We start from the raw sequence: 21,760 nt of genomic DNA on the forward strand, positions 1-21,760 counted from the left end.
AAATTTTGAATGGAAAAATTAGATAATTGTGACTGACGAGGGAAGTTAAACCCAAAGTAAAAGGGGGCATACAAGGAAGCAAAAATGAGTGGGAAGATATCTAAAATTGTTTTCCTTTCAGAAGGGTGCCATGGTTAGCGTAGTGGTTAGTGCAATGCTGTTACAACACCAGCAACCGGGACCAGGGTTCGAATCCCATGCTGTCTATAAGGAGTTTGTCTGTTCTTACCATGTCTATGTGGGTTTCCTGTGTGTGCTCTGGTTTCCTCCCTCCATTCAAAATATTCCAGGGATATAGGATAATTGGGTGGCATAGGCTTGTGGGCCAAAAGGGCCTGTTACCATACTGAATGTCTAAATTTAGATTTAAAATTTACCTATATTATAGAAAATGTCCATTAAGCATAAGAAAGAGGCAGGATGATCCAGGACAAAGCAGCCCCTTGATCAGTACCCAATCCGCCACTTCGAATATTCATTCTCTTTAACACTAGCACACAAAAGCTGCAGTATGTACCCTTTGCAAATTCACCCAGGTTGCTCTGGCAACAGCCCCCAGACCTAAAATCACAGACTCCAATGACAAGGTGAACAGAAGATCACTACCTGCAGCTTGACCCCCCCAAGCTACAAACAAGAAATTTATCACTGGCCTTTCATCAATACTGGGTCTAAATCCTGGTACTTCCCCAACATTAGCATAGCAGTACCTTCACAAGAGGAACTGCAGCAGTTCGAGAATGAGGCTCACCACTACACATAGAAATAGGCAATAAATGTTCACCTTACCAGTGACAACCAAAGCATGCAAATAAATTATATAAAACATGTTGAAGTGAGCTGCAGTGCTTGAAATAATCTGAGTTGTTAAGCTCCAGACAGTGTGACCCATCAGGGCTCAGTATTACTGCATCTGATTCACTGTAATACCATCTTCAATTGGAGCAAGAAAAATGCCACAAAAAGGAAATTGTATCTGAATAAAGTATTACATTTTATTTTTTTAAATTCCACAATTCAGGTCGCATCCACCTGACTTATTGTATTATAATATTGTTCAGACTTCTAATTTTACCACTTCTTCCCAACTATTTCCAATCAAAAACACTGTTTGTTTTCATTGTCTCATTGTGCTCATGTGACCTCAGCACAAGTCCTACCTCTCAAATTCTTTAAAAATGATCTTTCTTTCTCAATTGTGAAACTAATCCCCAAAATTATTAGCTGTGTTCTTAGATCTATGTGGCAACTCTTGAGTGTAAATGTCTGTATTTGTCATACATTAACTTTTTCTGTCACATTCCCAATCATCCATTGTTGATATCCTTTTTTAAAAAACTTATCAATCTTGGCGGTGTGAACATTGCTGGCAGAAGATTTCTTGATGACCTCAATCTGTCTCACAAAGCTTATTGGTCAAGAATTCTAGAAATTCAAATAAATGATGTTGAAAGTGAGCTGTATAGGATGGAATGATGTGTGTACCTGTTCAGCTGCAATGAAACAGTACAAATATCCTGTACATTGTAGAATGTGTATGAGAATAATGAGTTTATCACTAGCTATATGTGGGACACCTCACATGTTCTCCACCATTTTAACAACTTCCAATTCCCTAGCTCCCACCACCTCATATTTACCATGGATGTTCAGGCCTTATACGTGCCCATTTCCCATCACGAAGGCCTTAGAGCGGGGGGGCGTGGCAAGATGGCGTAAGGAACAGACGTGCCTTCCAGTCCTCTCCTGACTCTATCTTATTGTTTTGTCTAGAAATGCCCGTTTAAATTCTTTAAAAGTTTAGATAATTTCAGTGCTGTTAATTTAACTTATGATGGTAGAATTGGTGGAAAAGAGCAAAAAAAAACGACAACAGATCATCAAAAAAACTACATTTTCCAAAAGTTCAAGTTTTGGAGCCTACCTACAGGAAAGACACTGGGACTCAGCGTGAAATGGATCCCAGGAGAGAGGTACAGTGTTCGGATGTAGAGCTCTATGTTACATAGGTAGAGCCCCCTAAAGAGGGCGCCAAACAGCCTTTAGAACAAAGAGTTACTCAAAGGCATTTGTCAACTGTAGAGGTGGCGCTGCAAACTGCATCTCTTGAGATAGAAGAACCTATACAACTTGATGTACTGGGAGAATTTAATACATTATGGACTGGGGAAAACCCCGGCCAGCGTCCTCCAGTCATTGCTGGAGAGGCTGTGGCTGGGGTTTCCACACGCAGTCATACTACAAGGAAGACAACCAGAATGAAGGAAGGAATAGAAGATTCTTTGGAGAAGAAGCAGGAATCTGTTGAGCCAAAATCTCTTCCAATTGAAAAGATTTTTGTGAATCTTGAATCTAAATTATCTTATACAATGCAGGGATTATCCAGGATTATGACTGAACTTGGTACTAGGTTTAATACTTTGGTGAAAATACATTCTCAACAGATGGCTGAGTTTGGAGCTTTTAAGCTTGAAGTGAGAGATAAATTTAATTCGTGTGAAGAAGATATAGACGAAATACGGGATCAAGTTTTTGATGTGACCAAAATGGTCGAAGACTTACAAACTCAAAACAAAAATTTGGTGAAAAACATTGATTATTTGGAAAACCAATCCAGATGGAACAATATAAAGATTATTGGTTTGCCGGAAGGTATGGAGGGACCAGAACCAAGAAAATTTTTTACTGAATGGATTCCGCAGGTGTTGGGTCAAGAACATTTCCCGGAAGGTATAATACTGGAACGTGGTCACAGAGCCTTGCGTAGAAGACCTATTTCAGGTCAAAGTCCAAGACCTGTTTTGGTTCGTTGCTTGAATTATTATGACAGAGAAATAATTTTACGAGTGGCTATTAGAAATGCACAACAGAGAAAATCACCCTTGATGATTCAAAATAATCGAGTTTTCTTCTATACGGATTTGAGTCAAGAAGTTATGTTCCAACGACGGGAATTCAATCCTGCTAAAGAGTTGTTGTGGAAGAAAGGTTACAAGGCAATCTTTAGATATCCAGCTGTTTTGAAGGTTTTTCAAGATGGTTGCCAACCAAAGTTCTTTGATTCTCCAAAGAAAGCTATAGCATTTGCTCAAGAGCTGCCAATTACTCAGTTTCAAAAGAGACATAGTCCGCTGCGATCTCTAAGGAGACAAGACATGGAAGAAAAGAGCTGTGCTCCAAGAAGGAATGGTTGTAATGGTGACTCGGCAGTTGGAGCTGATTAAAAGAAGAGTTGTCCTTTTTTTTTCCTAATGTTTTTTTTAAAAAAAAGGGATATTAAATAATGATGATGTTAGTTTAAGATGAAGTGAGAGTTGGGGGAGAGAACTGTTTAGGCACTATTTCCTGAAAGTCATCTGCTACGTGTGAGTTATCTCACACCCATTTTTTTTGGGAGTGACCGCATTGCGCAGTTTAGATGGGAGGGGGTATTTTTAACCTCCTACCCGTTTTTTTTTCCTTTTTTTTGTATTATTAGATTAAAGAGTGAAGGGTTTTTTTTGTTTAAATATAAAAAAAAGCATAAGAAAGTATTTGATTGTTTAAAAAACTAAAAATTGATGTGGTTTTTTTTGTAAAGTTTATTCAGTAGATAAGGAATATCTGAAATTTAAATGTGAATGGGATGGATAAGTTTTTTTTTATATTTTTTTCTTTAACTTTAAGGTGAAAGGAGTGGTAATTCTGGTGTATATTATTTTGCTATTTTAGTTATAGAACGAAGGGAATAATGGTGAAAGTTATAAATTGAATTGTACAATTCTTAATGAGGCTTGAATTTTGTTTGTGGTTTATGCTCCATTTGTTGAAGATATAGATTTCGTTGTAGATGTGTTTTTATTATTTGGATATCTGAATTTTAACGTAATGATTGGGGATATTTAAATGTGGTATTGGAGCTTTTATTGGATAACTATTCAAGAGTAAAAGGGAAAAATGGTGGAAGAGTACTAAAATTGAATTGTACAATGCTTAATGAGGTTTGCATTTTGTTTTAAGATGGTGGTTTATGTGACTAATATGATGATAGATGTGAAGTTAGTTGATATTTGGTGAAGGTTTATCTCTATAGAGAAAGTTTTTTTTTCATCTTTTTTTCATGCTACAATTTTTTTTAAAGAATTGATTATTGTTTAAGAATTTTTGATAGATAATGTTACTAACTTTACTAATTTTTTATATTAAGTTTGAGTTAAATATATGTTTCATCTTAACTCCGTTTGTTAAATATATGCATTTAAGTTTGATTTAAATTTTTTTTAAAGTCTGATATCTTAGTATTAATTACTTTTCTTTTTGTTAGTATTTTAATCGGTTATGCTTTTGTTTTTTTTTGTAAGTGGGTTTTTTTTCTCACATATATTATTAACTTTATTAATTCTTCACTCTTTATTTTGGGGGAAAGGGGGGGTTGGACTAATTTGAGTTGGGTTATTAATGTGTAATAATTATTGGGGAGGGTATAGTTTATTTAGATTACTGATATTGTATTGTAATTTTATTATTTTATTCTTAATTTTTTTTAATGTAATCCTATATGTTATTCATGTTATAAAATCTTAAATAAAGTTTTAAAAAAAACGAAGGCCTTAGAGCCTTCAGTTTCTTTCCTGAAAGATCCAGTCACTTCCCCTCCACCAATATCTTCCTCTATCTTGAAGAATTTGTTTTTATCATTAACAACTTCTCTTTTGAAACATTCCATTCTTTTCAAATCATATCAGTGGACACAGAGACTCTCATAGGCCCAGGCTACTCCTGCCTTTCCATTGGCTAGGTGGGGCAATCTTTGTTCCAAACCTACTCATCATTACTCCCCTACTCTTTCTCCTCTATATTCACAACTATATTGGTGCTCCCTTCCCTTGTTTGCTCTTTCCTTCCCACTCATCCCTCCAACCACCAGGCACCCTGCTACAACCACAGGAGCTGAAACACCTGTCCCTACACCTCCCTCTCTCCTTCATCCAGGGACCTAAACAGCCCAGCCAAGTGAGGCAAAGTCTCACTTGCACCTCTTCCAGCCTCATCAACTGCATCCAGTGCTCCCAATCTGGTCCCCTCAACATCAATAAAACGAAGCATAGACTAGGTGATCCTGCACCTGAACTCTGACCACACACATCTGCTGAAGTTCCAAGTTCAAATTTTAATTCCCCTCTCCATCCCCACGCTGACCTGTCTGTCTTCAGCCTCCTCCATTGACAGAGTGAAGTTATACAATTCCAACAACAATTCCCCAGCTCGCTGTAACCTACTTCCTTACCCCTTCCCCACCTGGTCCACCTACCCCATCACCCCTCCCATTCCTGACTATTCCCATCCCTCCCTTACATGGTTTCACCAATCTCTTTCTTTCAGCAACTGTCCCCAACTTCACCCTCCCCTCTAGACCAGTGGTTCTCAACCTTTTTCTTTCCACTCACATAAGTAATCCCTATGCCATTGGTGCTCTGTAATTGCTAAGGGATTGCTTAAGGTGGGAAGGATGAGAATTATTGCTCTAGACCCAATTGTTACTGAAATATTTTGCTTGAGAAAAATTGTCATTGGCCAATTTCCTTTGGAGTTATGAAACTGTACACATAATGAGTCAATTAGGTACGATTAAAACGATGTTTTTCAAACTTTTTCTTTCGACCCACATACCACAATCCCTTACTAATCACAGAGCACCTATTGGCATAGAGAATACTTAAAGTGGTATGTGAGTGGAAAGAAAAAGGTTGAAAACATTGCTCTAGACTCTCAGCTCCATCTGCCTCTTTTCTTCATCTTCTCCTGCTTTCACCTATTACTGTCTCCTATCTCCAGCCATCTAACTCTATCTCTCTATCTGCCCATCATCTTTTGCCCATCATTCCCCCGAGCTGCTACCCCTCCCTTTAACTCTGCCTCTTCCCTCTCTTTTCTCAATCCTGAAGCAGGTTTTAAAACTAGGACAGTGACTGTCCATTCTCCCCACCCACCCAGGAATGCTTCCTGACCCACTGGGTACATCCAGCAGTTTATTTTTTGTTCTAGATTCCAGCATTTGCAGTCCTTCATGTTGTTAGAAACAGAATTACCTTTAAAGAAATTGCTCGAGACAAAAATTGAGAACAAAGAACATTTATTATACAACAATGCAAAGTTGGGTGCTTCCCCTTACCCTGGGAATACACACATACATTGGGGTTCACCCAACTTTTATACAGTAAATTTCAGTATCAGAATACCCTCCCCCTTACATTCTTCTGCCCCCTGGATGGGTTTGGCAGAGGCAATCCTTCCTGCCTATGTGCAATTTCAGTATACTTGGAGGACCAGGGGGTATCCTGTCGGTGTCCCTTCATGTTATTGTCCTTATTCACACCTTCCTGATTCTCGGAGCTACAGTCTCTTGGTATGTAGAGTTGGCTCATCCTGTCTAGGGTTGACTAATTTAATATGCATAACTTTGTAAATCTGTGTAAGGTTAACTAATTAGATATGTAGAACTTGGTACTTCTGTCTAGGGCTAGGAGACCCTTATCTGATCCAGACTACCTCAACTTCCTACATTCTATTGTTCCTTACCGCTCCTTATCTTATTCTTATGGTGGCTCATTGATCTTGTCACAAAGACTAGAAGATTCTTATGTTAATCGTGCTGACTCTGCTTTCCTGCATCCTAATTCCCAAGCTCATCCTGTTTGTACTGGTTACAGCCATTAACTGATGTATGAATTTTAGTTTCCTTCATGTTCATAATTTTAGATCAGTTTTCCCATCTCTCACAATGTCTCCATCAGAAATTCGATTATTAGTGGTTAAAGTGCTACCTGATAGCACCTGTTGACAATAGATTCCATCACATTAGCCTGAATGGGCATTGTTTTTCGTAATGGTCATAGGTTCGCTAATATGAGATCCCATCTACACATGTGGAGCCAATTCATCTGTTTGACTTGCAGTACGCAGCCCAGGCACCATTTTGAGTGCCAACAAAAGGTCGAAAAAAGTCGGTAAATCACGTTTAGGATGATCAGGCCAACGTATGGAGGCCGAGCACGAACCCCAGGGAGGCCATCCCTTGAAGGAGGTGAGCAAAAAGTGATCCAGGGCAGTTGGTGGGAGGTTCCCAGGTACTGAGGTTGGGGACGAGCACAGCAAAAAGGTTTGAGCTCACAGAGCTCCTACAGTGCTATCGAAGCACCGAAGAACCAGCGGGCCTGCCAGGGAGTAGTCAAACCGCTGAGAAGCAGCAATGCCAACCTACCTCCATTGGGGGTTGGATCAAGCAACAAGGGCCTACCCTCATGGAGGGTGGGGCCTAAGTCAGGCTACACTAACCTAGCTTTGCTGAAGTTGGGGTCCGACATGTCTGGCTGTGATACAGAAATGCCAACGTAGGAGGTGAGCTTAATGAGGTCATGTCTCCTCACTTCTAGAGGCAGTGAGGAGGAGATGCCTTCACTTAGTAAGACAAAGCCTGGCTGCTCTACGATCCACTCGCTGGGCATAGTTAATCCGCCCGCTCGATGGGCGAGGATGGCCACCAGCCGCACAGAAAGCCTGAGAAAAGTCAACGTAAGTGTCTCTGATCCACGGGCACCCGCTCCATTGGGGTTCGCCACAAAAGCCAATGAGGAGATCTTGCTAAGACTGGACAAGTTGGAAGGCATGATATCAACAATTATGAGTAAACCACAAGTGCCTTCTGAGCGGGGAGAAGAATCTTATTTTCTATATGAATGGAACAAGGTAGAGCCCGAGGGGCCAGACATGGAAATCGAGTCCCCTAATCCCCAATACACTTCTCCCATTGGTTGGGATGAGAGAAAAATTCCAACAATTGCAGCAAAATTTGCAGTACCAAGGGGCAATGGGCAACCCCTCAATGAAGAAATTGCTGGGTCAATATCATATCTGGTATCTAATGTCTTTAAAGAGATGATGTTAGAGGACACAATTAAAAAATACCCCTGCTCAGCCAATTGCCCTCTGCTGGATGTACCAAAAGTAAACCCTGCAATTTGGGACAATTTGAGCATCCCCACGAGATCCGAGGACATGAAGCTGCAAAGATTACAGGGCTCTCTGATTAAAGGCATCACTGCGTTTGGCCAGACACTGTAGTCAGATATAACAGAGACACAACAAGATGCACTGGGGTTGCTCCCCTATGCCAATTATAAACTTAATGCCTTCCGGAAGGAGCTGATAAAGCCTGATTTAAATGTTCGGTATGCTCATTTATGTAAACCCACTAATCCTGTCACTATATTTCCCTTTGGTGATGATCTGAGTAAATAGGTGAAGGACCTGAATGAGCAGCAGAAGGCAGCACTGGAGTGGGTTAGAGGCTCGAAAGTACGGGCAAGAGTAACTGCTATGTTTTATCCCTATCTCAGGTACACAGGGGGCTTTAAGAGAGGATATCCCTCTCAGATGGCACCACCATGCAGGCATTTTTTAGGGCAACGTCCTCTGTGGAGACAGTGGCAGCAGAATTTTTCTGCCCAAAGCTCTTTGCAGAGGTCAAGCGACATTGCATAACCATGCCAGCCAAGCACGCTGAAAAAATTAGCACCACCTATAGACACCATCGTGATCGGCAGTTCCATGGACGAAACACAAAGATCAGTGGCTGGGATTTATTATACACCCAGAAAAATCAGTCCTCACCCCAACCAGAGAATTTAAATTTCTCGGGTTCCTCTCAAATACGGAATCTATGAAAATAACCCTGCCAGAAGATTAAAAAGGTGGAAATTCTTCAGGCCTGTGGTGCTTTGACTGCAGAATCATCTCCCTCTATACATAAAGTAGCAAAGGTAATTGGGAAATTGGTGGTTGCTTTCCCAGCCGTTCAGTATGGTCTGCTAAAATATAGATTCCTGGAAAGAGATAAAGAACAAGCCTTAAAGGACGCCAGGGGTCATTTTGATAGACCTATGAGCTTATTGCAAGAAGCTAGAGCAGAAACTTACATGGTGGACGACAAATGTATCTCAGGCTTATGCCATGATAGAGATTAGAAAGTTTGATATGGAAATCCGATCAGATGCTAGTGGTGTAGGATGGGGGTGCCACAGACTTAACTACCTCTGCCAGTGGCAGATGAACTATTCAAAAGTGTTGATGAGGTTAGACAGTACCTCAGAAGTAGCATACCTGAATAAAATGGGAGGTGTGACGTCCCCATCTCATAACTGGCTTGTAATACTGACGTGGAGTTGGTGTATCGAAAGGAATTTCTGGATTACAGCTGTGTATTTACCAGGGCATCTGAACTATCAGGTGGATTTGATGTTTAGAAAGTTCAATGAAAGAACAGAATGGATGTTGGGGGGAAAGAGTTTTAATCTGATAGTACAAAATTTGGGATTGCCAGAAATCGATCTGTTTGCATCTCGTTTAAATGCTCAAGTACCGAGATATGTATGCTGGCAGCCAGATGCCTTTATGATGGATTGGGCAGAACTGAATTTCTATGCTTTTCCCCCCTTCTCAGTAGTAGCTAAATGCCTGCACAAAGTTCAGGAGGACAGGGCCACTAGACTCCTGGTGGTGCCAAATTAGCCTTCCCGGTCTTGGTTCCCAGTGCTAAATTGGATGCTGCTGGAACTGCTAGTTCAACCAGTATCTCTCCTTCCCCATCCTCTCACTCATCTCAATCTCTTTTGTTGCAGGATTGGTGTGAAAAGTTTGGTGTAAAAGGATTGCAGCCAAAGACCATGCATATTATTTGTGCTTCATGGAGAAAGTCAATTCAGGAGCAATATGCCACTGTTTTGTTTTAATGAGAGTTTATATGTTAATCACATTTCAGTTTCAGATGTTTTGCATTTCCTCACTGATTTGTTTTATGTTCACATAGCCAGTTATAGTGCTATCAATAAGCCCAGGAGTGCTTTGGCAACTTTCCTGACTCTATGAGACACCGAACACTCTGTCGGAAATCATCCCCTGATTTTAAGATTCATGAGGGGAATGTTTCACTTTCGTCTGCCTGTGCCATGTTACCACGCTATCTGGAATGTTAAAGTTGTGTTGGATTTGTTGCGGCATTTGTCACCAGCGTACACTTTGGAGTTACATGACTTATCACAAAAATTGCTCATGCTTGTGGCCTTGACTTTGGTCCAAAGAATACAGACTTTAATTTGTTTACAATTGGACTTTATCATTTGGGAAAATTATTTTGTTGAATTTCAGAATTTCATGTTCATGACTTGTTGAAACATAATAAACCTGGTAGTGTGGGAACAAAGTTTAAATTGTACCCTTATCAAAAGGTTGAAAGATTATGTGTGGTGCAGTATCTGAGACAATATGTTGAATGTACTCGCAATATCAGAGGGGAAGAGAGATTCTTGTTTGTATGCTACAGGAAATCGCATCAGAGGGCATCCTCTCAGACCTTGGCTAGATGGCTAAAGAGAGGACCATGAGGTTGGCCGGAGTGGATACCACTCAGTTTGGGGCTCATTCAACCAGAGCAGCAGCTACGTCTACTGCTAGTAGAGGGAAGTCCCTATTTGGGATATCATCCATCATACAGGATGGCCAAATGAAAGAAGATTTAACAGGTTTTACAATAAACCCCTGAGGATGGAGGGGCAGAATTTCACTGCAGCAATTTTGCAGGCTGCCAATTGAATTGTGCCACATACTGGTCTATTAATCCACCCTATGGTATTTCAGACCATACGAAAAAGAGACCACTGAGCTTTGAAATCTCATATTAGCAAACCTATGAGCATTACAAAAAATAATGGAACATTACCGGTTCGAAGTTTGATGATTATTATTTGTGTAATGGGAGTGGTGAGATAATATGCCCTCCTGTAATTACTTTGAACGTTGTTAAGGTAGTTTCTAGTGTTGCATGGATGCCTCACAATAAAATGCTCTTTTGACAGAATTATACCAGTGGTCGTCTTTTTCGAGATTCAAAGATTGGCTGCACATGTGCAGATGGGATCTCATAATTTCTCACCACTCCCGTTATTCAAATAATAATCATCAAACTTCGAAACGGTAAGTTCTCGTCTAATGCTCCAGTAATTAGTTCAACTGGATATGGATGTTATTTTATGTGATCTATTGTAAATAAAGTGTGGCTAATGATGATAATGATGAGTTTTATTGTCATACACATTGTACAGTGTACATATGCTTTGAAATTCTTATTTGCTGTAGCCAAACAAGTACTTGTAAAGAAAAACTATGATAATGAATGAATTGAATGAAATTAAGACAATAAATACTTAAAGTAGATAATAAATATTCACAGTAATTATTGCTAATGAATATTAATATAATGTGAATAAACTCTAAAGTGAATATACTGCACAATTGAGAGAGGCCAATGATTATAATGTGATGCCAAGTGTGAGTGCTAATTTGAGTTTAATGTCATGTGATGCAATTATAAGATTGTCCTGAGTGAACATGCCTGAGGAACATCTCCAGGGCCAAACTCATTGTGCTAGAGTTGTAGCAAAAGACGGGCACTTAGGGAAAGAGGCATGACCAAAGTTTAAGGCAGATTTTAGTTACATCTAATAGAGAAGTGAACCATCAGAAGAGGATGGTATGATTGTAAGTGAATGTATGACAGAAATGAGGTAGAATCAGAATTCCATAAACTGACTCTATTCAACTGGTACATTGTACTTATTTCCTGTGTTATGAGCCCAGAGGACCCATAAACCCATAAATAGATATTCACCAAGGCAAATGGTTACTTAAACAAAAGTTGCTTTTAATTATCTTTAAATATGAAAATAGAATCAAACTTTAACTTAACTCTGTTTACTTACTTAACCTAACTTAACCCCATTCTAATTCGAATCACACGTATATATAATATGTGTGTAAGTTCAGAGAAGTTCTTTGGTTCACAGACCAATCTCACTTCTCATTTCTCGAAGTTCACTGGTTGCAGGCAATTCTTATACTGTCCATAGAATTTAACATGTATAAAGTTCACCAGGCTTTGGTGCTCAAAAGGTAAATGTTTAGGAAGGTTCTTGTTGGTTTTCAGAGGGAGATGTATTGTTCCAGGACATTCACAACTGATGTACTTCCATCATCTCAGTCACCTCAGTGTCTTGCTGACGAAACTTGCACCATCAGGGTTCTCTATATGATAACCTCTTTCTTTCAGGTCACCACAGAGTTTGTTTTTCTTATTATAAGTGAAACATTAGACAGCCAGTCCTCCCCTCTTGCATGATCCACAAGGGCTGTGACGAGGCCATCTTCCACTTTGAGCTTCTTGCCAGCTTGTCCTGTTCAACACTGTAAAAGTGATCTCTGCTTCTCTCTCTCTCTCTCTCTCTCTCTCTCTCTCTCTCTCTCTCTCTCTCTCTCTCTCTCTCTCACACACACACACACTGAGACTGAGAGAAAGCCTCTCTGCTTGCAAAACCACATGACCCTCTTACAACAGCAACTCTCCTGCAGACAATAGCAGCTCCAGCCTGCTCTTTCATCTGTTGCCTTGATAATATCAATAATCCATTAGTGACGTCTTTTGAGTACTCTTCAAAGCTCTTACAAAAAGGTATGAGAAGGCACTATGTCTCCAGTATTTCAAATAAGATCTGTAGCATGTGACCAACTCTAACAAACCTTTCCCAATTTATCTCCCAAAAACATTTCTATATACACTGTCACACCTGTGAGGATGACAGACAGAATGCTGGAGGATGTCCAAAGGGAGGAGGAAGATAAGGATAAAGTGGAAGATATTTGGGAGTTAACGTTAATAAGAGTGACAGTCCTTTTGTAGCGTAGATAAAGCTCACACTCGGCTGGAGGGAGAACAAACACTTTTATTAGCTTACAACACAGGTAGGTTTCATGAACAGGCTTCAGAAGGGTTCTGGGTTTAGGTAGGAAACCAGAGTTATATACAGGATCCAGGAGTAGGAGCCGGGAGATGGGACCAGTCGTCAGTACAGCACAATTCTAGTGAATCCCAGTTCACTACATTCACCCCTTCCTTCAGAATTAAGGGTCTATGGATGAAGAGAACAAGGATCAGAAGCTGGTAATAGACACAGAAGAGAAATTTTTACAATACTGTTTACAGATTCAGGCGGTCCAGGGGTCTGGAGATCCTGGTGGAGCACCTTAGCACAGGGGTACCTTGGGCTCCTTGAGTCTCCTGGTCCGCCTGTGATGGAAGGGTAGTGGGCTGGGGCTCTAGTTTGATGATACAGGGGGGTTCACTCTCCTCCTGAACCAGGTCCCCTGAGGCCCTGAGCAGGGATGGAGAGAAAAATCGTGGGGTACCTGAGGGAACAGATACAATGTTCCGGTGGGTGCCAGGTCCTTGATGGAGACGGTGTCCTCTCTGCCATCCGGGTACTCCACATAGGCATACATGGGGTTGGCATGGAGCAATTTCACCCTTTCCACCAGGGGGGTCGGTCTTGCTTTTCCTCACATGCTTCTTGAGCAAGACTGGACCAGGACTAGTGAGCCAGGCTGGGAGTGTAGTCCCGGATGCTGACCTTCTGTCAAATGTAAACATGAACTCGTGAGGAGTAGCATTGGTCGCAGTGCAGAGTAGCAACCAAACTGAGTGGAGTGCAATGAGGAGGACATTCTGCCAGCGCAAGTCTGGAAGGCCTTTTTGCTTCAGGGCAAGTTTGACAGCCTTCCAGATTGGGGTGGTCTCTTTTACAACCTGCCCATTCCCCCAGGGTTTGTAACTGGTAGTCCTGCTGGATGAGATGCCCCTCACCAGCAAGTACTGACGCAGCTCGTCTTTCATCAAGGCTGAGCCCCAATTGCTATGAATATAGCCGGGATACCCGAACAGGGTGAAAATAGAGTCTAGGGCCTTCATAAAGAGACGAGGCAGATGTGTCTGGGCACGGGATAATGAACAGGAAGTTGGAGTATTCATCAATGTCCGAGAGAAAGTAGATGTTCCTGTTCATGGAAGGGAGAGGTCCCTTAAAATCGAAGGGCCTGGATGATCTAATCAGGTGTGCTTTCGAGGGGTTTGCACTCAGCGGAGACCTCGTCATCTCCCTGATGTCTTCTATTGAGTAGGGTAAGTTGCAGGACTTGACAAAACGAGCCATGCGGGTGACTCCTGGATGGTGTTAGGTCTGCTTTGTTCATGAATGAGTGAGACAAACACCAGACTGAGTCGAAATCAGGGTTCTTTGTTCTTTATTACCGGATTGTAACACTTGCAACTAACAATGTTAGTCGGAGAATGCATTCTGCCGTTATCAGCAAAATGGTGATTTTTTATACCCTTGGATACGTGCTTAGAACATCATCATATCATTACTTGTCCAATGACTAAAGCTGTTGCTATCCTTTCCCTGCTAGCTTCCTGCCTCTCAATCCATCAATGTCTCTCTTATCTTGTAAGTACAAGGATGCATTCACATCTTGTTACAGCCCTGCACAGGGTAACTCCTTACACATTCCCATCTCATGATGTTTTACCTTACAATGGCAGAGGTCATTGTGTATGATCCACAGTTGACCGGTGTGTGTGGAGGCACAGTATCCTCTGGACAAGGCATCTGGAGGGTTATCAAGGGCTCCTGACTGGTAGGCGATGTCAAAACTGTAGGTGGAGAGTTCAATCCTCCACCTAGCAATTTTGTCATTCTTGATTTTGCCCCTTTTGGCATTGTTGAACATGAATGCGACAGAGCGCTGGTCCATGAAGAGCGTAAATCTTCTACCAGCCAGGTGGTGCCTTCAGTGCCTTACGGCTTCTACAATGGCCTGAACTTCCTTTTCCACAGTTGGGTTCCAGAGCTTGTGGCCTTGAAGCATCTGTGAGAAAAAGGCAACCAGCCTGCCCACCTGATTGAGAGTAGCAACTAGGGTTGCGTCCGAAATGTCACTTTCCACTTGGAAAGATACATTTTTGTTCACCGCAAGTATGGCAGCTTTCGCAATGTAACTTTGGAGGTAATTAAAAGCCATCTGGGCTTTGACCGAAAGGGGGAACGTGGTGGCCTTTAAGAAAAACCTTGTCAGCGTATTAAGGGACCCACTAGGCATAATATGAGAAAAAACCCAGACATCTCCTCAAAGCCTTTGTTGTTCTGGGAAGGGGAAGCATCCTGTCAGGGTTGAGGCCAACGACACTATTCTCCATTATGTGGCCAAGGATAGCCAGTCATGTAGACCTGAATACACATTTGTCAGAATTGTGTGAGATTCAGGGCTCTCGCCATGTGGAGAAAGCTCTGGAGATTGGCATCATGGTCTTCCACGCTGTGGCCACAGATAGTGACATTATCGAGGTAGGGGAAGGTAGCCTTCAACCTGAACTCGTCCACCATCCTGTCCATCTACCGCTGGAAAATAGACATCCCATTGGTAATACCAAAAGGGACCCTCTGGAACTGATAGAGTCGACCATTGGCCTCAAATACTGTGTACGAGCAGTCCTCAGAGCGGATTGGCAGCTGGTGATATGCAGCTTTCAGGTCGATGGTTGAATTAGACGTGATATCGTTCACCATATCCGAAATGCAAGGGAGGGGGTATGCGTCCAGGAGTGTATATCTGTTAATAGTTTGGCTATACTCAATCACTAACCTGGACTGGTTTTCGCCCTTCACTACCACCGCTTGCGCTCTCCATGGGCTGGTGCTGGGTTCGATGATCCCCTCCTCCAGCAGGTGCTGGATCTTCATCTTTATAAACTCCTTGTCTGCCACGCTGTACCTCCTGCTCTTGGTGGTGATGGGCTTACAGTCGGCAGACAGGTTTTGGAACAGGATGTGAGGGGGTGTTGATGTTCAGCGTGGAGAGGTTGCAAGTGGGTCCTGGTTTTGTGGGCCCTCTGTTCCGAACTGTTACCAGGAGAAGGGGACCAGAAAACTACAAGGTCACGCTTTTAAGGTGACACAGGAAGTCCAGACCCAACAATACTGGTGCACACAATTCATCTAAAATGTAAATGCAAAATTTACAAAATTCCCCCCTTCAAATGGCAGATGAACTATACATGTTTCTGTACCCGCACCGAAGGGGACTGGGATGCTAGGAAATTTCGGTAATTAGACGGGTACATTTTTAAGTTATATTTTTGCACAGTCCGTGAGTGTATGAAACTTTCCGTGGAGCCTGTGTCAATCAGGCACTTGGTCGAATGTCCGTTTACCTTCACCATCACCATCAAGTTACTGAGATGCTGAGGTCTATTCTGGTCGAGGACCAGCAATTCCAGGTTGCCGGAGACCCCATGTTCTTCCCTCAAATGGCTACCTCTGTCCTGAGTGTACCTCTGCAGGTAGGATGGTGCTGACCTCGTGGTGCGACAAGATGGCCACCCTCCTTCCTTCTCTGACAATGATGATGGCACTGAATTCAAAATCAGGCCACTGCAAGATGGCGGCAGAACCTTTTTGCGCCATTTCTGTTGGCAACAGGTTGCACAGGAGGCGATCTTGGGCAACTCTAGGACAGATGACATGGGGCTGAAATCGGATCCAGGAGCGGTTCAGGCCATGGATTTCCCAGGACCTCCCTTTGCGTGGAAGACTGTTGCCCAATGTCCCTTCTTCCCACAGCTGGACCAAGCCGAGTCTTTGGGCGGGCAGCGGGCACAGGGGTGCTGTCCCTTGCCACAGAAAAAGCACTCCTGGTCTTGGGAAGCGGCAGTCATTAAAACAGGGACCCCCATAGCGGGAACAGCTATCCTTGGAGGTGCCCACCCAAGAGCACAAGTTCTCTGGCCTCAAGGTTATTGTTCTCGAGTCTGGCCTGTTCCATTGATTTGGCCAGCTCAACGTGGCTAGTGAGGTCCTTTCTTCCCAACTCAAGCAGTTGCTGCCTCACATACCTCGAGCAGTCTCCTGCGACTAGAGTGACCTGGATCTGTTCATCTCCCTAGATGCAGCCCGAAGTGTCCCCATACCTGCACTTCTTAGCCAGCATCCACAGATCCAGCAGGTAGTCGTTAATCGACTCTCTGGGTCATTGACAGCGTAAGGTGAGCTGGTGCCTCACTAGGACCTCATTTAGGGCCTTCATGTAGCAGGCCTTCAACACCTCCATCCTTGTTTGTAAGCTAATAATATTATTGCGTAGATAAAAGCTCACACTTGACTGGAGGGAGAGCAAATGCTTTTATTAGCTTAAAACACAGGTAGGGTTCATGAATAGGGTTCAGAAGGGTTCTGGGTTCAGGTGGGAAACAAGGATTATATACAGGCCCCAGGTGGGACTAGTCGTCAGTACAGCACACTTCTAGTGAATCCCAGTTTACTACACCTTTGTAAATAGGATCAACAATGCAATGTGGCAAATTTACCAAATGGTACAAGTAAAAGGGATAGCTCAAACAGGTTTAAAAGGATATTTGAAGAAAGGGGAAGATGGAAATCCTGTATTCACATGGGGTGAACCAACGTAGGAAAGAGTGGGTACGAGGTCCTGTTTGAGAGTCTGCAGCTAAATTGAAAATCAGGCTCATTAGCCAAAACAAATGCAAATTTGGAAAAAGGATATGGACATTTGGGAGATGAATCAAGGCTTAAGGTGAAAGAGGTGTAAAGTATATATCATGAGACACATTAGTTTTAGGTAATAAAGGAATATCATCATGAATCCCAGTTCAATAGAAAATAAGGCAGAAAAGAGGAACATTAAAATAATGAATGAGCAAGAGTCTTAAAAGAAAAAGTTAATAGCATTGGTAATTCAGAAACACATATTAATCAGAAATAATGCTTGAGGCATTAAAGGTAATTGTGAAATCAGTTAAGTAAAATGAATTATAAATGTGTGACTAAATCATTAATGCAGAAAGAGAGTTTAGAATGTGTGATCCTTTGAGAACTCCTGGAAGAAATGCACAAAGTATAAGGAATAAATTAATTGAATTGCAGGTTAACTTGAAGAGTACAGCATATTCGCAATTACTGAGATATGACCAGAAGATAGTTCAGATGAGAAACTAAATATACCAGGTTGTAACTTCCAACTGCCAGAGAAGGAGGAATAGAATTAGTGACTGTGAATAAACCACTGTATGTATGTTTAGCTATCTGGACACGCCCCCTTTGGCTCCTCCTATGGACTCCTGAATAAAGGTGACTGTTTCACAGCCCCCTCCCCAGTTCAGGACAGTTGACCAGTATGGGCGTGCCTCCATTCTATTGCTAACAAAACCTATCGGTATTACATAGCTTCTAGTCTTTTGGAGTTATTGATGGTGCATCAGTGACCAAGGATGAAGTTAATAATGAGAGGTAACAGGCAGTAGGGACAATTAAGAAACAGAAAAAGGTGGAACTTTGTTGGAATTGGGTGTGAGAATTTGGCATATCTACAAAGTGGCAAAATGAATAAATGCAGCATTAATTAAACAATAAATAAGTCAATCAGAATCAGAATTTATTGTCATCAACATGTTACAAAATTTGTTGTTTTGTGGCAGCATCACAATGCAAGCATTTATATAAACAATCTTACTAAATAAATAAAAATAATGAAAGGAAAAGGCAAAGTAAGGTAGTGTCTGTGGTTCATTGCCCATTTAGAAATCTGATGGCAGAGGGTAAAAAGCTGTCCTTGTACCGCTGAATGCTCTTATTCAGGCTCCTGTACCTGTTTTCCCCCCAATGGTAGCAGAGTGAAGAGGATGTGGCCTGGGTCGTGGGGATCCTTGAGGATAAAGGTTGCTTTCTTAAGACACTGCCTCTTGTAGATGTCCTTGATGCAGTGAAATCTGGTGCCCGTGATATCGTAGGCCAAGTTAACAACCCTCTGGAGCTTTTCCTTGTCCTGAGAGCTGGCACCTCCGTACCAGAAAGTTATACAACCAGCCAGAATGCTCTCCATGGTAAACCTGTAGAAGTTTCTGAGAATCTTTGGTAGCATACCAAATCTACTCAAACTCCTTACAAAGTATAGCCGCTGGTGAGCCTTCTTCAAGATTGCATCCACGTGGAAGCTTCAGGACAGATCCTCAGAAATGCTGACACCCAAGAATTTGAAGTTCTTGACCCTCTCCACTGCTGTCCCCTCAATGAGGACTGGTTTGTGTTCTCCTGGAGTCCACAAACATCTCCTCGGTTTTGCTGATGTTTAGTCTGGTAGATTATATTGTATTTTATATTGTCTATAGATATGTTTTAAAGGAGATAAATTGTGGCAGGTTCTTTATTAGTGTAGGTCACATACAAACAGATCTCATTTAAAATACTGGAGCTCTGCTCAAGCCAGGCAGTCCGGCTCCGAGTGCCTTTGCATAAACTTTGCAGTGCCCAAGAGACAAATGGAATGTTGTTTTGAAATGCAACAGTTGAAAGAACTCAAAGGATTAGGTCCAGAGCTGCAGTTTGTCTGAGTGCAATTGGCTGTTCTAAGAGGGTCATGTGGTTTTGCAAGCAGAGGGAGTAAAACAGGCTTTTCAGAGAGAGAGAATTCAGTTCTGCAGTACAGCAGCAGCAGCTGGGACTGGAACAGGACAAGCTGACAAACTTATGGAAAAAAAAACATTTTGCTTCGTTCAGCCTGGTCAAAGCTTTTGTGGTCTATACAAGAGGAGAGGGTTGGCTTCATAATGTTTCACTGAAATAAGGAAACAAAAAGGAACTCTGTGGTGACCTGAAAGAAAGAGGTTAACATCTTGAGATCCCTGATGGGGCAACTTTGTCAGCAAGAAACTGAAATGGCTGATTAAAAGGGATCAGTTTGTGTCCAGGAACAACAAATCTCTCTCTGAAACCTAACAAGAACCTTCCTGAGCAGTAATCATTTACCTTTCAAGCACCAAGGTCTGGTGAACTTCATAAATGTTAAATTCTGTGCACAGTTCAAGAATTGCCTACAACCGGTGAACTTCGAGGAATGAGAAGTGAGATTGGCTGTGAATTAAAGAACTTTTCTGAACTTACACACACATTAGAAGGGGGTTAAGTTAGTAGTAATGTTAAAGTTTGATCCTGTTTTCATGTTTAAAGATCATTAAAAGCAACTTTTGTTTAAATAACCATTTGTCTTGGTGAATTTCTGTTGCTGCTGGGTTTTGGGGTCCTCTGGGCTCGTAACATGAGAGCAAGGTAGTTATTGTGACACCACTCAATGAGCTGATCTATCTCCCTCCTGTACACTTCCTCATTGCCATCTTCTGCCAACAACTGTGGTGTCATCAGCAAACTGGTAGATAGCATTTGAATTGTACCTGGCCACACAGTCATGGGTGTAGAGTGAGTAGAGCAGTGGGCTAAACATGCATCCTTGGGGTGCACCTCTGTTGATTGTCAGTGAGGAGCAGACTATGTTTCAAATTCAGGAAAGTCAGGAACATTGTATTTTTTCTTCATTTGGTTTGGGATTAACATTCTGCTCAGAAAGGTAGCAAATTTCTGGGCATGTTCAGAATAGAAGTTTGCAACAATATGTCATAGAATCAACAAGCCAGCAACTCCTAACCTTCTGCTCATTTCCATCTGTGATCTTTGGGTCACAAGACAAAAATCCCAGCATCCTAGGACAATGCATGTTCAGAAGAAACTAAAGGTCCTTGTGATGACTCATCAAAGGTCTTAAATCTGTCTCTTGTTGGTGTGTTGTTCTTGTATCTTCAACTGGGAAAGACAGATCAATGAATACCTGCAAGGCTTGTCTCTATTGACTAAAACCAGTATGTTTAATGAGGGTGGCCAACAAGCATTTACTTTGCATTGCATAAGGGGTAAGTGATGGTGGGCTTGGATAAATAGGGATTTAAGGAAGTGCACTGATAGATATTAATGATCCTCCACATTTTATGGGTGTGAGGAGCAATACAATAGAGTGGGACTGAAAAGATAAGGCGAGGAGTATCAGTGAAGGGGGTCTGCAAAAATATTCATTTTTCATGAGTTGCTTGGGTCCTTAAAATGTCTGGAGTGTGAGTCCAAGTACGAACAAGTCCAATACTTCTGTTGCTGAACTCTTCATGGTGACAAGTTGCTTTCTCCTACCTGTTGCTAGAGAAGGTTATTTCCCTCCTGCTCCTTTCTTCTCCCTGGACTACATAAAGGCAGATACCATCACCTCTGAATACCTTGGACCCATCTTATAAATTCATCATCCTTTTTCAACACCTTCTAATGCATCCAATTGCTATGTTTGAATTGGTCCTTCAACCAGCCAGACTGGGATCACACTATGCAGGAGTATCTTGTGCCTCTGACATGCATTGACAGGCCCCCATATACAGTTTGAAAATGAATGTATTCACAATTTGGAACAAGTTAAAAGATATTGGATGATCCTCTGAAGAAAAAACAAGATCTTTATGTCAGACGCACTAAAATCTATGTGTTCATACATATTAACTTAATAGATAATAAGATTTTTTTTTAAAATGATGTGTTTGTATATTCACTTCCATTCTGGAAAATGACCTACAAGAAAGTCAGATTTTAACAAATAAATCTCTCACCTCTGTGTGCTGTCTCGTGTAAGACGAAGCCACTTTGATACCATTTGTTCCACTTTGTGCGATTTCCGAGCTTGGACCATGTTGTCCTCTGGTTCTTCCATTTAACTGCAGAGAATGATATTGATGTTAATTCCTCGAAAGCTTTCTCAACAATGTTACTTGGCTCCTCACCAGAATAGCCAATGGAACTGTTTTCCTATTTCTCACTCCTGTTCTCAGTAAGATTGGCATCTCATAACATTTAGTTTATCCAAAATGAAAAATATTTTTAGATCATCAAATACATTGAACTCTCACATAAAATGCCACAGACAGAGGACATTTTCTTTCATATAGAGGTTGTTGGTCAATTGG

At 41.8% G+C, this 21,760-nt stretch overlaps 1 protein-coding gene across 1 annotated transcript in view; it reads right to left on the reverse strand.

Annotated features, from left to right (window-relative positions):
- Positions 1-21,507, reverse strand: part of LOC138761051 (FERM and PDZ domain-containing protein 1) — a 103,840-nt gene extending 82,333 nt beyond the window's left edge. The window contains exons 1-2 of the mRNA XM_069932969.1: positions 21,407-21,507; positions 15,568-15,578 (exon numbers count right to left, since the gene is read on the reverse strand). Of these exons, the coding sequence (XP_069789070.1) occupies positions 15,568-15,578; positions 21,407-21,507 (112 nt within the window). The remainder of the gene's footprint in view (positions 1-15,567; positions 15,579-21,406) is intronic.
- Positions 21,508-21,760: the final 253 nt, after the last annotated feature.

The sequence above is a fragment of the Narcine bancroftii genome, chromosome 1 (assembly GCF_036971445.1).
Source record: "Narcine bancroftii isolate sNarBan1 chromosome 1, sNarBan1.hap1, whole genome shotgun sequence".
NCBI classification, from domain to species: Eukaryota; Metazoa; Chordata; class Chondrichthyes; order Torpediniformes; family Narcinidae; genus Narcine; species Narcine bancroftii.